The sequence below is a fragment of the Oryctolagus cuniculus genome, chromosome 11, assembly GCF_051225735.1.
Source record: "Oryctolagus cuniculus isolate XC-2025 breed Fujian yellow rabbit chromosome 11, ASM5122573v1, whole genome shotgun sequence".
In the NCBI taxonomy this organism is placed as follows: domain Eukaryota; kingdom Metazoa; phylum Chordata; class Mammalia; order Lagomorpha; family Leporidae; genus Oryctolagus; species Oryctolagus cuniculus.
The window spans coordinates 22,703,869-22,717,483 of record NC_142877.1 but is presented as its reverse complement, the minus strand read 5'-3'; the positions used below and the strand labels follow the sequence as shown (position 1 = coordinate 22,717,483).

The window sequence follows — 13,615 nt, the reverse complement described above, 5'->3', positions numbered from 1 at the left end:
CAGCACCAGCATCCAGTCCAGTTAGTACCTGGAATGTAGGCTACAAATCAAATGAATGGACTTCCCCACCCCCACCCCCCAACTCTATTAAAATCTCACCTGTGTTCATCTTTGCAGACAGATTTATACCTCCCTTGGATTTCACTATATCCCTGAACCATAACCATTTGTCTTTGGTGCCCTGTACCCCTTTGTCTTTTTGGTCAGTAGTTAGAGCAGGAGAACCAGTCTGTGTGCAGCAGAGTGGAGGCAGCAGAGCAGGCGAGGAACACTTTGCAGGTGGACCTGGCGGAGGCCGAGAGGAGCAGGGAAGCCCTGTGGGAAAAGAAAACTCATCTGGAGGCTCAGCTGCATAAAGCAGAGGAGGCCAGGGCTGAGCTGCAGCTAAATCTCAAGGGCATCCAAGAAGAGAAGGAAGAAATTCAAGAGAAATTAAATGAGGTGAGAAGACAAAATTGACACGTCATGTTAAGTTGTCAGGCATGCTCCCTGTGAAAGAGAGCTGATGGCCCTAACCTAGCAGCCCCGGGGAATCCTGCCTCAGTTCTGTTCTGTAGGTCACCAGTTTCTTCCTCTCAGGCACATCACCAGCAGGAAGCAGCTGCAGCTCAGCTGGAGCTGCTGCATCAGGAGGCGAAGCGACAGGAAGAAGTGCTTGCCAGAGCAGTGCAGGAGAAGGAGGCCCTCGTGCGAGCCAGGGCATCTCTAGAGGTTCGGCTGCAGGCTGTGGAGCGGGACCGCCAGGACCTCACCGAACAGCTGCTGGGACTCAGGTAGGACCTAGACCCAGTTCAGCCAGACAGAGTTCTCAAGGCAAGAGGTGGCCATGCTAAGTTCTCAGTGTCCTGAGTTTAAGAGTGCAGAATGAGTTCTGAATTTAAAGTTGCTCCTCTAACTTCTCCAGGTAGCCAGTATTTAGAGCCCAACTCCCCTTATGGGAGAGCAGGTGGCTTGATGGGTAAGAACTCTTCCTGATTCCTGAATCTCACAGCTCTGCCAAGGAACAGCTGGAGAGCAGTTTGTTTGAGGCACAACAACAAAATTCTGTGATAGAGGTCACCAAGGGGCAGCTGGAGGTCCAGATTCAAACTGTCACTCAAGCCAAGGAAGTTATCCAAGGTGAGAACCTAATGGGATAGGACACATTGCATTCCGTGGGGCGGTGAGAACCAATAAGGCCATTAGAGGTCCTAATCGAGCCAAGGTCGGGGCCCCTGAGATGCACATGAAGACTACAGGAGAGGGAGAAATCTGTTCGATAAAGGAAAGGGGCGGGTGCTCAAAGAGCTGATCCTGCCTTGAGTGTCTTAGGAGAAGTGAGGTGTCTGAAGATGGAGCTGGACACTGAACGGAACCAGGCAGAGCAGGAGCGGAGCACAGCAGCCAGGAGGCTGGCCCAGGCTGAGCAAGAGGGGAAAACTGCCCTGGAGCAGCAGCAGGTGGCCCACGAGGAGGAGGTGCGCCGGCTCCAGGAGAACTGGGTAGGTTGTGGGTGTGGCTGAGGGAGGGAGACGCAGATGCTGCCTCTCTTCAGTGGGCACTCCACCTGCTGATCTGGTCCAGATATTGCGGCTTTGAAGAGTCGAATTCAGACACCTAGGTTAAAATCTAGCTTCTAATACTAAATGAGTTAATATATGAAACTAAGAACAGTTCTTAGCAAGAAATGAGCTCTATTTGTGTTAGGCGTGATTGTTGTTGCTTTGGTGTGTGCAAAGAATTAGAAGTGGACCCTTGGATTGAAGATTAGTAAACTGGCCCCAGGATATAAACAGGACAGAAGAATGCCTTAGATGCATTTTTGCTTGATTCAGAACTGTGTTTCTTTTTTCTTTCTTTTCTTTCTTTTTTTTTTTTTTTTTTTATAGGCAGAGTGGACAGTGAGAGAGAGAGAGACAGAGAGAAAGGTCTTCCTTTTTTGCCGTTGGTTCACCCTCCAATGGCCACCGCGGCCGGTGCACTGCGCTGATCCGAAGGCAGGAGCCAGGTACTTATCCTGGTCTCCCATGGGGTGCAGGGCCCAAGTACTTGGGCCATCCTCCACTGCGCTCCCTGGCCACAGCAGAGAGCTGGCCTGGAAGAGGAGCAACCGGGACAGAATCCGGCACCCTGACCGGGACTAGAACTTGGTGTGTTGGCGCCGCTAGGCGGAGGATTAGCCTAGTGAGCCGCGGCGCCGGCCTTTTCTTTATTTGAAAGAGTTACAGAGGGAAAGGGAGAGACAGGGAGATAGAGAATTTCTATCTACTGGTTCACTCCCCAGATGGCTGCAATGGCCAGGGCTGAGCCAGGCGCTTTTTCTGGGACTCCCACATGGGCATCTGGGGCACAAGCACTTGGGCAATCATCTGCTGCTTTTCCCAGACCATTAACAGAGAGCTGGATTAGAGGTGGAGCAGCCCAGACATGAACCAGCGCTTCTGTGGGATGCTGCACTGCAGGCGGCAGCTTTACACACTACACCTCCACACTGGCCCCTTCTTTGTTATTAAATTATGTAATGTTCATTTGCTTTTATTATGATTTTAGGTATATTTGGATTTATTCCTGATATCTTATGTTATTTGTCCTGCCTTGTTTTATCTTTTGGGGAAGGGAGATCATCTTTCTTCACTTTATTTAGAGAATATAATTAGATGACTAAATTGTATTCTTTTCTCATTTTTTTCACAAATATTGGATGATATGTACTATATTCTAAAAAATTACGTTAGTGATTAATTTTAAAATATACATAATAAAATCTGAAGTTAAAGAGTATTTTTACTCTTTTCCTGAATGACCAAGAAACTTTTTACCTGTATTTACTCTTTCTTCACTTTTTTTTTTTAAAGATTTATTTTATTTATCTGAGAGGTAGAGTTACAGACAGAGAGAGGGAGAGACAAAGAGAGAGATCTTCCATGCACTGGTTCACTCCCCAAATGGCCACAACAGCTGAAACTGGGAGCCAGGAGCTTCTTCTGGGCCTCCCATGTGAGTGCAGGGGCCATGGCAGAGAGCTGGATTGGAAGTGGAGCAGCCAGGACTGGAATTAGCATCCATATGGGATGTTGGTACTGCAGGTGGCGGCTTTACCTGCTATGCCACAGCGCTGGCCCTTCTTCTTTTTTTTTTTTTTTTTTAATATTAATTTATTTATTTGAAAGTCAGAGTTTAAAAGAGAGGGGGAGAAATAGATCTTCTATCTGCTGATTTACTCCCCAAGTGGACACAATGGCCAGGGCTGAACCTGGCTTCAGCCAGGATCCAAGAACGTCATCCTGGTCTCCCACACGGATGACAGGGGCCCAAGCACTTAGGCCATCTTCCACTGCTTTTCCCAGGCCATTAGCAGGAAGCTGGGTCAAAAGTGGAGCAGCCAAGACACAAACTGCTGCCCATATAGAATGCCAGTGTCACAGGTAGCAGCTTTACCCACTGTGCCACAACACTGGCCCCCTATATTCACTCCTCCCTGACTTATGTGCTTTTGTGTTCAATATATTCAGAGAGATGAAGGTGCCAGTGTTGTGGCATAGCAGGTAAAGCTACCACGTGCAGCAGTAGCATTCCATATTGGTGCCAGTTGGAGTCCTGGCACCTCCTCTTCTAATAATCTAGCTCCCTGCTTGTGTGCTTAAGAAAGCAGTGGGAAATAGCCCAAGTCCCTGGACCACTGCCACCCACATGGGAGACCTGGAAGAAGCTCCTGGCTTCTGCCTGGCCCAGCCACTGTCGTTGCAGCCATTTGAAGAGTAAACCAGCAGATAGAAGATCTTCTCTCTATCTCTTTCTCTCTGTTTCTCCTTCTCTGTAATTCTGCCTTTCAAATAAATACATCTTTAAAAGTATTTGAAAAAGCAGAGACAGAGAGAAATCTCCCACTCACTGATTCACTCCTCAGATGCCCACAACAGCTGGGGCTGAGCTAGGTTGAAGTGGGGGGCCAGGAATTCCATTTGGATTTCCCTTACAATTGGCAGGGGAGGAGAAGGTAGAGGAAAAGCATGAAAAGGGATTAAGATTTGCAAGTGTTTAGCATACTCATGGACTTGACAGGAGGTCAGTGTGGCCAGAAAGAAGGTCAGAATGTCATGCAGGGACGGCTGCACAAGATGATGTTGGAAAGGAAAGGGCTGGAACAGTAAAGGCATGCCCATAAATGAATAGCTAACTGCCAACTTATAAACATTTGTAAGGAATGGCACAAGGAACTACTGATGCAATGATGTTGCTAGCTGTTATGTACTGACTGCTTTCTGTATGCTGAGCACTGTTTAACATGATTTATGTTAGGGCCAGCTTTGTGGTGCAGCCTGAGGCACCAGCATCCCATATGAATGCCAGTTTGAGTCCCACCTGCTTTACTTCCAGTCCAGGTCCCTGCTAATGCACCTGGGAAAGCAGTGGAAAATGGCCCAAGTACTTGGAGCCTTGCATCCATGTGGGAGACCCAGATGAAGTTCAGAGCTCCTGACTTCAGTTTGGTACAGCCATAGCCATTGCAGCCATTTGGGGAGTGAACCAGCAGATAGAAATTCTCTATCTCTATCTCTCCCTTTCTCTGTAACTCTGCCTTTCAGGATAAATGAATCTTTTGGGGCTGGTGCTGTAGTGTAGCACTGTCCCTGTGACGTTGCATCTCATATGTATGCTCATTCAAATCCTGGCTGCTCCACTTCTGATCCAACTCCCTGCTAATGTGCCTGGGAAAGCAGTTTAAGATGACCCAAGTACTTGGGCCCCTGCATCCACGTGGAAGACCAGGAGAAAGCTCCTGGCTCCTGGCTTCAGATTGATCCAGCTCTAGCTGTTGCAGCCATTTGGGGAGTGAACCAGCAGATGGGAGATCTCTCTGTTTCTCTCTCTCTCTCTCTCTCTCTCTCTCTGACTCTGCCTTTTAAATAAATAAATAAATATTTAAAAAATAGAAATAAAGTGATTCATGTGACTTAGCTCTATCCTCAGAGCACCCTAGGAGGACACCGTTGTTATCCCCATTTTTATTGATGAGGAAACTGAGGCACAGAGATATTTAGAAAGCAACTGAGGTCCCACCTGCAATGGTGGATTATAGGCTGTCACCCAGGCACACAGCCTGACTTGAGTACCTTCCACCATATCCTGAGAACCTAATAGAGGGTAGCTAGGAGATTGGAAGGCTTTGGTCAGTGGTGGACCTCTGGAAGAACCAGGGCCCCTCTCCTAATCTCTTTTTCTTTTCCAAAGATGCCTTCTATTTATTGAGTACAAATTTGATAAGTACAACTTTAAGTAATATAGTGCTTCTTCCCCCTATACCTGCCTTCCCACCCCCGCTCCCACCCCTCCTAATCTCTTTTATAAGGTAGGGAGTATCCCAATCTGGGCCAAGGCTGACTTTTCAGTGGCTAAGTCTGCAACCCTGAGCAGCAGAATGGGTTGAGCCAGAGTCACCGCCTCAGCTCATGGTTGCAGTGGCCAGCTGTGTTGTGGTTGCTGTGAGGATAATGGACACTTGTGGTTTATATGAGGGACAGAATGCACTTTAGAAAGCAGTTGTACATGTATTAATAATTTGATTGTTTTATAAATCCCATTTGGCTCATAAATTTGGCGAGCTAGATGAGGCAGGGGTTACAGGCCTAGAGAATTACTGAGAGTTTCCACAGCTCCTGAGAGTTTAGGGAGAGTCTCAGTACAGGCCCCTTCTTCTGCCTCCTTTCCTCACCCTTGTGGTTCTAACAATGTTTCTTTCACGCGGCCAGGAGAAGGAGCGTGCCCGGCACCAGCAGGAGCTGGCTAAGGTTCTGGAGAGCCTAGAGAGGGAGAAGCTGGAGCTGGAAATGAGAATGAGGGAACTGCAGACAGAAACGGAGGCCCTCCGGGCACAACGGGAAGAGGAACGGACGCAGGCAGAGAGCGCCCTGTGCCAGGTGAGGAGCTGCGAGCCCTAGAGCCCTGACCACTTCCTTCTCGTGGTGCTGCAGCGGGGCTTGCAGGAGAGAATGCAGCTGTCCACCTTGCTCCCGGTGAGCAGGGTCCCCCACCATCAGCTGCAGGTCCCGCAGTACGTCACACTTCCTGAGGGAGGGCTGTCGTGTACCACATCCTGTCAGCGAGCAAACCAGTTTCAAGCTTTGTACTTCCTGGTTCTGATGCAATGGGTTCAGAACTTCCTCTGCCCTCAGCCCCACCCCATTTGCTAGACTAGTCCTAGAGCAGCTGGGCTTATGGCCTCGTGGGTGGGCATGCTAACCCTAAGCCAGCAAGCCCTTGCCCTCCCCACCCCTCCACAGATGCAGCTGGAAACGGAGAAGGAGAGAGTGTCCCTCCTGGAGACCCTGCTGCAGACCCAGAAGGAGCTGGCAGATGCCAGCCAGCAGCTGGAACGACTGAGACAGGACATGAAGGTGCAGAAGTTAAGGGAGCAGGTATGGAGCGTGGTCCTGGGCAGGGGCATGCCGCACCCATTCGGCATGGCGTCGTTCATTGGCACTCAGGCACCGTGTCTTGGGCGAGGTGCTAGCCTGTTATGGGTATGGTAAAGGCGTGACCTGACACGCCTCCCGACAGACATGGTCCCTGCCCTCAAGGAACTTAACATTCCAGTGGCAGAGACAATGAAAAATAAGCAGACATAGACAAGATAATTACAGATTGCAGTGAGTGCTCTAAAGGAAATAAATAGGATGATGTAATTGAGAGTGATTCAAAGGAGGCCACCTTAGGAATGGCTACTGCTGAAAAAGTGATGTTTGAGCTGAGATGTGAAGGTTGAAAAGAAGCCAGTCCCTCATCTGCGGCACCAGCATCCCATACGGACTCTGATTTGAGTGCTGGCTGCTCCACTTCTGATCCAGCTCCCTGCTAATGTGCCTGGGAAAGCAGTGGAAGATGGCTCGAGTCCTTGGGCCCCTGCATCCACATGGGAGACCTGGATGGAGCTCATAGCTTCTGGCATTGGCCAGGCCCAGCCCTGGCCATTGTGGCCATTTGGGGAGTAAACAGTGGATGGAAGATCTCTCTCTCTCACCCTTTCCATAATTCTTTCAAATAAATGAATCTTTAAAAAAGAAAAGAAGCCAGCCCCATGGTATAACGTAGGTGAACCCTGAAAATATCCTGCTAAGTAACATAAATCATTCCTAAGATTATAGTTCCCTCCATATGAAATGTCCAAAACAGGCAAATCTATAAAGACAGAAAACAAATTAGTGGGTGGGTTGGGAGTGGAGGAAGGGGATGAGATTAGGGGTGAGGTGACTGATGCAGAATGACTACTATTGGAGATAAATATATATATATACATATATATATATATACATACACACACACATATATATATATTGGCTTTTAAAATGTATATATATTGGGTTTTATAATATATATATATATATATATTCAAGTATATATGTACTTGAAAGGCAGAGAGACAGGTAGATCTTCTATGTCTCCAAATGTCCCAATAGCCAGGTTGACGCCAGGAGCTAGGAAACTGGTCCAGGTCTCCCACTTGATTGCAGGGACCCAGCTGCTTGGACCATCACATGCTGCCTGCCAGGGTGTGAATTAGAAGGAAGCTAGAATCAGAGTGGAGCCTGGACTTGAACCCAAGCCCTCTGATATGGTGTGTGGGGTTCCCAAGTGACGTCTGTACTGATTGCCCTTAGGTACAGAATTTCTCTTGGGGTGATAAAAGTGGTTTAAGGGGCCGGCACTGTGGCATAGCAGGTAAAGCCGCAGCCTGCAGTGCTGGCATCCCATATGGGTGCCGTTTGAGTCCCGGCTGCTCAATTTCCAATCCAGCTCTCTGCTATGGCCTCCGAAAGCAATAGAAGATGGCCCAAGTCCTTGGGCCCCTGCACCCAGAAGAGGCTTCTGGATTCGGATCAGCACTGCTCTTGGCCATTGCGGCCAATTGGGGAGTGAACCAGTGGATGGAAGACCTCTCTCTCTCTCTCTCTGCCTCTCTCCCTCTCCTTCTCTCTCTCTGTAACTCTGACTTCCAAATAAATAAATAAATATTTTAAAAAAAAGTGTTTTAAAAAAGTCCATCATTTGAAGAACATTGCAGGTCAAGGGAAAGCCATCAGAAGGCCTAGTACAGACAGAAAGTGTCTCAGGAGTTTGAAGTACAGAAAGGAGGCAGTGTGGCTTCAGTGCAGTGGGCTCAGGGGTGCGGAGAGAGGTAGGTGGGAGCCCATTGTCAATCACAGTAGGTGCTTGGGTTTTGTTCTAGGGCAGTGGGAACTGTTGGATAGTATTTAAATAGCAAAATAGCAGGAGGGGAACATGAATGGAGAATAGTTTGTGTGTGTGTGTATGCGTGTGCTGCTAGGGTGTCATGTTGTCAGACAGAAGTAGGGGTATAGTCAGCAGGCTATTGCGATGGTCTGGGTAAGGGGCTGTTACCACCTTGGACCCTGACTAAAGAACCTGGGCGAGCTCATGCACTTTGTGAGGGAGGGGAGGGACTAGGAGGCAAGGATCTGAGGTGGGAACAGCATAGATGACTGGCTCCACCTCAGCCTTTGCCAATCCAGCAGAAAATGGCAATATTTATACTACATTGATTATTATTATTATTATTTTTTTGACAGGCAGAGTTAGACAGAGAGAGAGAAAGGTCTTCCTTTCCATTGGTTCACCCCACAAATGGCCGCCACAGCCGGCGTGGTGCGCCAATCCGAAGCCAGGAGCCAGGTGCTTCCTCCTGGTCTCCCATGCGGGTGCAGGGCCCAAGCACTTGGGCCATCCTCCACTGCCTTCCCGGGCCACAGCAGAGAGCTGGACTGGAAGAGGGGCAACCGGGACAGAATCCGGCGCCCCGACCGGGACTAGAACCTGGTGTGCCGGTGCCGCAAGGCGGAGGGTTAGCCAAGGGAGCCGCAGTGCCGGCCTTATACTACATTGATTTTGAGACCAAGGCCCCTATGGGGGCTCTCCTGTCCTCACTGATGTCTTCTCCCTTTGCAGGAGACCACTGAGCTGCTGCAGACCCAGCTGCGGGAGGCTCAGCAGGAGCTGAAGGAGGCCACCCAGCAGCACAGAGACGACCTCGCCGTCCTCCGAGAAGAGGGCTGCAGTCTGCTGCAGGATAAGAGAGACCTGCAGCAGCAGGTGCCTGCCTCCTCCCCGCTCTTCCCCACAGCCCTCCCCAGCACAGCCAGCCTCTCCCACTTTGCTTCCACAGGGTGGGGGGAGCCCCAGCCCTGCTGCCCGAGCTGGGAAGGGTCGGGGCAGCCCTGGGCTGAGTGGACCTTGCAGGATGCTCAGAGCTGAGCGTGTGCCTCTGCAGCCCTGGCGTGGCAGTCTCTCTCCTCTGTAGTGATCAGGGAGCTCAGGTTTTCTCGGGCAGTCCCAGGTTCAGTTGTTCTTCCCATCCTCCCTGTAAGTCCAGTGTTCTCATGTACCAGATTGCTTTTCCTTCTCAGAGTCCTTTTTCAGATAATGTTCTGATTTTTCATTTAAAACACGATAATCACTATTCACTTGCCCTCACTTTACCTTTGAACATAGTTCTTTCTGTTCAGCTAAGATTTTTATCGTGCCTGCTTTTACACATATATGTGAGGCCAGGGAGACAGATAACCAGCATGAACAGTACTGTTGTAAGACTGGTGTGTAGGGATTGGTAGAGGCTGCAGAGCATTGGAAATGGGCCACTGACTGTGAACCAGTGGATGGAAGACCTCTCTCTCTTTCTCTGCCTCTCTCTGCCTCTCCTTCTCTCTCTGTGTAACTCTGACTTCGTAGATCGTAGGCTGAACACATTTTCCTACTGGCCCACTACCCTGCCATCTCACCTTTACACCCTTAACTTTCCAGGTGGAGGACTTGAAGTCTCAGCTGGTTACCCAGGATGACTCCCAGAGGCTGTTGGAGCAGGCAGTTCAGGAGAAGTTGAGAGAGGCCCAGGAGTGTAGCCAGATTCAGAAGGAGCTGGAGAGAGAGAAAGCCAGGTAGGTTAGACAGCTACGGAGGTGAGTTTTGCTTTTCTGGCTACAATGATCACTGTGACATTGACAATTCTTTGTTGGGTCATCTAGCCTTTCATGTCTCCAGCTCTGATATACAGATGAAACCCTGTGGTGAAGACATGGCTGCTATCTTCAGAGCTTATACTGAATTCATTTAACACATATTTAGAGAATACCCATTATGCACCAGGCACCCTGCCAGAGTTGGGGAGACGGTGGTAAACAAGACAGTGTGGTCTCATTGGACTTTATAGTGTTGTGGGGAGAGTTTAATCAAATATTCCTCTGAACAAATTATTACAGATTGTGATACATGCATGGAGGAAAGAAATAGGGTATGAAAGAAACCTACATTATTGTTAGGAAAGGCCTTTCTCAGGAGGTTGCATTTAAACTGAGCATTGAAAGATGAAATGGAGCCATCTAGGCAAAGGAGTGAGGGAGAGTTCTAGATAGTAGGAATAGTAGGAATAGAAATCATGTGCAAAGGCCCTGAGGCAGATAAAAGCTGACAGTATTTGGTGAAATGGCAAGTACAGTGTAACTGGAGCGTGGTGAGTAAGAAGAGTTGACAAGTCTATGTCATTCGGGTGTTACAAGCCACGTGAGGAGTATCGTGAGTGACGCAGGAGCATGCAGAATGTAGAGCAGCATGTGTGCACAGGCTGCAGGAGTTTGAGAAGAGACAGATGTTGTTGATGAAACTGAGGCAGAAAGACAAGAGCTCGTACAGGTGTCTAGACGAGAGGTACCAAAGTTGAGCTGGGGTAGGGTAGTGGGCAAAAGAGGAAAGAAGGGACATTAAGGGAGGCAGAATCAATTGTATACAGTTACAGATTGGCCGTGGGTGGCGTGAAGGGGAAGTAGGCAGAGTTGCTGGAAGGAAGAGCCGTTCACGGAGCTGGGAACCAGCATGCAGGGGATAGCAGGAGCGAGTGAGTGGGAATGGGGGTGCAAAGGACTTGGGAAGCTTTGGAACTATGGAATTTGAGCTATATTTGGAATTTGCTAGAGAAGAATAAATTGTGAGGCTACAAAGAGGCGTGATATGCGTGAAGGACCTGAGAATACGTGGTAGGTACTCAGCAAGTGATAGCTTCTGTTGTTACTCTAAAATAAGTGTTGTTACTACTTCTGTTTTAATTATTAATGCTGTATTTAGAACAGTTAGATGAGAAGTTAGCTTTTCATTCCCTGAGAGAATGGCCTAGCCCTTTGACCCCCTCTCTTCTTAGCCTGACTCTGTCGCTGGCGGAAAAGGAACAGAGACTCCTTGTTTTAGAAGAAGCTGATTCTGTTCGACAGCAAGAGCTGAGCTCCCTGCGGCAGGACGTGCAGGAGGCCCAGGAAGGGCAGAAAGAGCTCAGTGCCCAGGTACTTCCCACTCTGCCGGGAGCCCTGCCTCCTCAGTGGAAGCGTGTGCAGGAGGCAATGGGGAATTGCCCAGGGTGGAGGACTCTTCTCTCTTCCTAAATTACGGGAGAAGATGAGACCTCCACAGCCCTGGCAGGAGAGGGTAGCCAGACGCAGCAGGGTGGGGACTTGTGGGGAACCTGGAAGCCCAGAACATAATAAATACCCAAAGGTGCAGAGTCGGTGCAGGCCTGGTCCTGCACAGCCAGTTCCTAGTGTGTTTGGTCTGCTGGCAATAAGGGTACTTGAGCAACCAGTAACACTCCAGATCAGTTAGGCAGCAGCAAAAGGACTTCTAGGGACCCCGTCTGCTCACTGCAGGACCCTGAAGTTGGGTACAGAGAGGTGAAACTGGGAGGGAAAGAGTCAGGCAGTGAGAGCCAGACAGTAGATTGCAGTGGGTAAGGACACAGGTCAGGCTGTTAGTCCCAAGTTTGACTGCCAGCTTTATAGCTTCCTAGTTGTGAGGGTGTCAGTTTCTTCATCTTTAAACAAAGATAATAATTCTTAACCATTGTAGGAATATATAAAGTGTTAGTAGCACACTAAGCATTCAGGAAATGGTAGTATCCACTATTATTGTGATTGGCTTTATTAGGCTCGGTGTCAGGCTTTGAGGGCAGAGAGATCTTACCACGGCAGGAAGCTGGCCTGTCTGCCCAGAACAACAGAGCCCAATCCCATTTGTTAGCCTGGGCCCATGTGTCAGGAGTCAGTGAGGATCCAGATGTCAGATCCAGGGTAACACTCATTTCAGAGCCCCCTTACCTGCTAGGGAGTTGAGCCTGCAGAAATCCTCCCAGCCCTGATCAGAGTTTGTCCAGGGATCGAGTGTGGTCAGCCCTGGGAGCATCGGAACAGGGTGCTCACTCCTGCTCAGACCAAGTGTGCTTCCTCCCTGGCAGGTGGAGCTACTGAGGCAGGAGGTGAAGGAAAAGGAGGCTGATTTTCTGGCCCAGGAAGCAGAGCTGCTGGAGGAGCTGGAGGCGTCTCGGGTCACAGAGAAGCAGCTGAGAGCTTCCTTGTGGGCCCAGGAGGCCGAGGCAGCCCAACTGCAGCTGCAGCTGCGCAGCACGGAGAGCCAGCTGGCGGCGCTGGCCGCAGAGCAGCAGCCTGGGAGCTGTGCTCAGGCCCAGCTTGCCAAGCTCTGCTGTGTCCTGCAGCAGGCCCTAGGGTCTGTCTGTGAGAGCAGGCCTGACCGGGGGGGTGGGGGAGACTCTGCTCCCTCCCTCTGGGGCCCTGAACCAGGTGAGGTGCCGCCCGAGAACTAAGTCCTTTGGGCCAAAGCCAGGCCCAGCTCCCAGGGGAGAGGGCGGTGAGTGCAGTTCATTAGGCAATATTGCATGAAGGTTATAGCCACAGACTGGAATTAATTCTATCCAAGTGTGAACCCTGGTTCTGTTTGCTAGCCTCCTTGGCATATCACTTCTGATTTTCCTCAACTATAAAATGAGGATGTTAAAAGCACCTACCTCAGAATTTTCCTGAAGAGTTAATGAGATTACAATGTAAGTGAATAGCTTACGCAGTTCCTGGCACTTACTAAGTGCATAATGAATGATACCTACCATTATGTGGTGCCCACTGTAGTGCCTGGCACATGGGTACACAGAAAACACGTGACAGGCCCTTTGAGAAGAGGAAGGACCACGTCTGGGGAGGGATGGCTGTTTCTTTTCATAGCACAACAGGCAAGGAGATTTTCCTCATTTCTTCAGACCAGAATGGCGCTAGGAGCCTCTTTAAGAGAGGGCCCCTCCTGACTGCCCTCTCGGCTGAGGCGGTGGCCTCTGCCCTCCACAAGCTTCACCAAGACCTGTGGAAGAGTCAGCAGGCCCGGGTATGTCTCCTGTCCTCCTTCCTTGAGCCCTTCCCTCCCCTCCCCTGAAGAACATGAGACAGAGACTCATGCAGTGGCTTGGCCTGTTCCTTTCCTAGATCAGGTTGGGATGCGTCCCATGTCTGTGGTGTTCTGCCCAGCAACCCTGAATAGGGTACTTGGAGTTCCTCTGCCCTGTTTTCACCCCTGCCTCTCAGGGTTGTTGTGAGGACCGTGAATGAGTACTCTAAATTACAAACCCTCACAAATGTGTGGGGTTTTGTATACCATTTTCCTCTCAGCCATGAGTGGCCTCCAAGAGAAACCCACCAAGTTAGTGAATGCTGAGATTTGAAGATGCCTTTTCTAGGAACATTCTAGGCCTAAGACTGAAATCAAGGTCGCACAGGCAGGCATTTTGCACAGTGGTTGCCGCTGC

The 13,615-nt window shown here is 49.7% G+C and overlaps 1 protein-coding gene across 24 annotated transcripts in view; it reads left to right on the top strand.

Annotated features, from left to right (window-relative positions):
• Positions 1-13,615, top strand: part of CEP250 (centrosomal protein 250) — a 54,976-nt gene that overhangs the window by 26,710 nt on the left and 14,651 nt on the right. For 18 of the 24 annotated variants that reach the window (XM_070051900.2, XM_008256053.5, XM_089307152.1 and 15 more), the window contains 11 exons: positions 211-441; positions 580-773; positions 992-1,119; positions 1,312-1,481; positions 5,730-5,897; positions 6,231-6,395; positions 8,941-9,084; positions 9,793-9,926; positions 11,180-11,318; positions 12,263-12,605; positions 13,076-13,197. In XM_070051900.2, coding sequence (XP_069908001.2) covers positions 211-441; positions 580-773; positions 992-1,119; positions 1,312-1,481; positions 5,730-5,897; positions 6,231-6,395; positions 8,941-9,084; positions 9,793-9,926; positions 11,180-11,318; positions 12,263-12,605; positions 13,076-13,197 — 1,938 coding nt within the window. Of the gene's footprint in view, positions 1-210; positions 442-579; positions 774-991; positions 1,120-1,303; positions 1,482-5,729; positions 5,898-6,230; positions 6,396-8,940; positions 9,085-9,792; positions 9,927-11,179; positions 11,319-12,262; positions 12,606-13,075; positions 13,198-13,615 lie in introns of those variants that run through there. The other 6 variants (XM_017341656.4, XM_089307154.1, XM_089307157.1 and 3 more) reach the window with 2 other exon arrangements.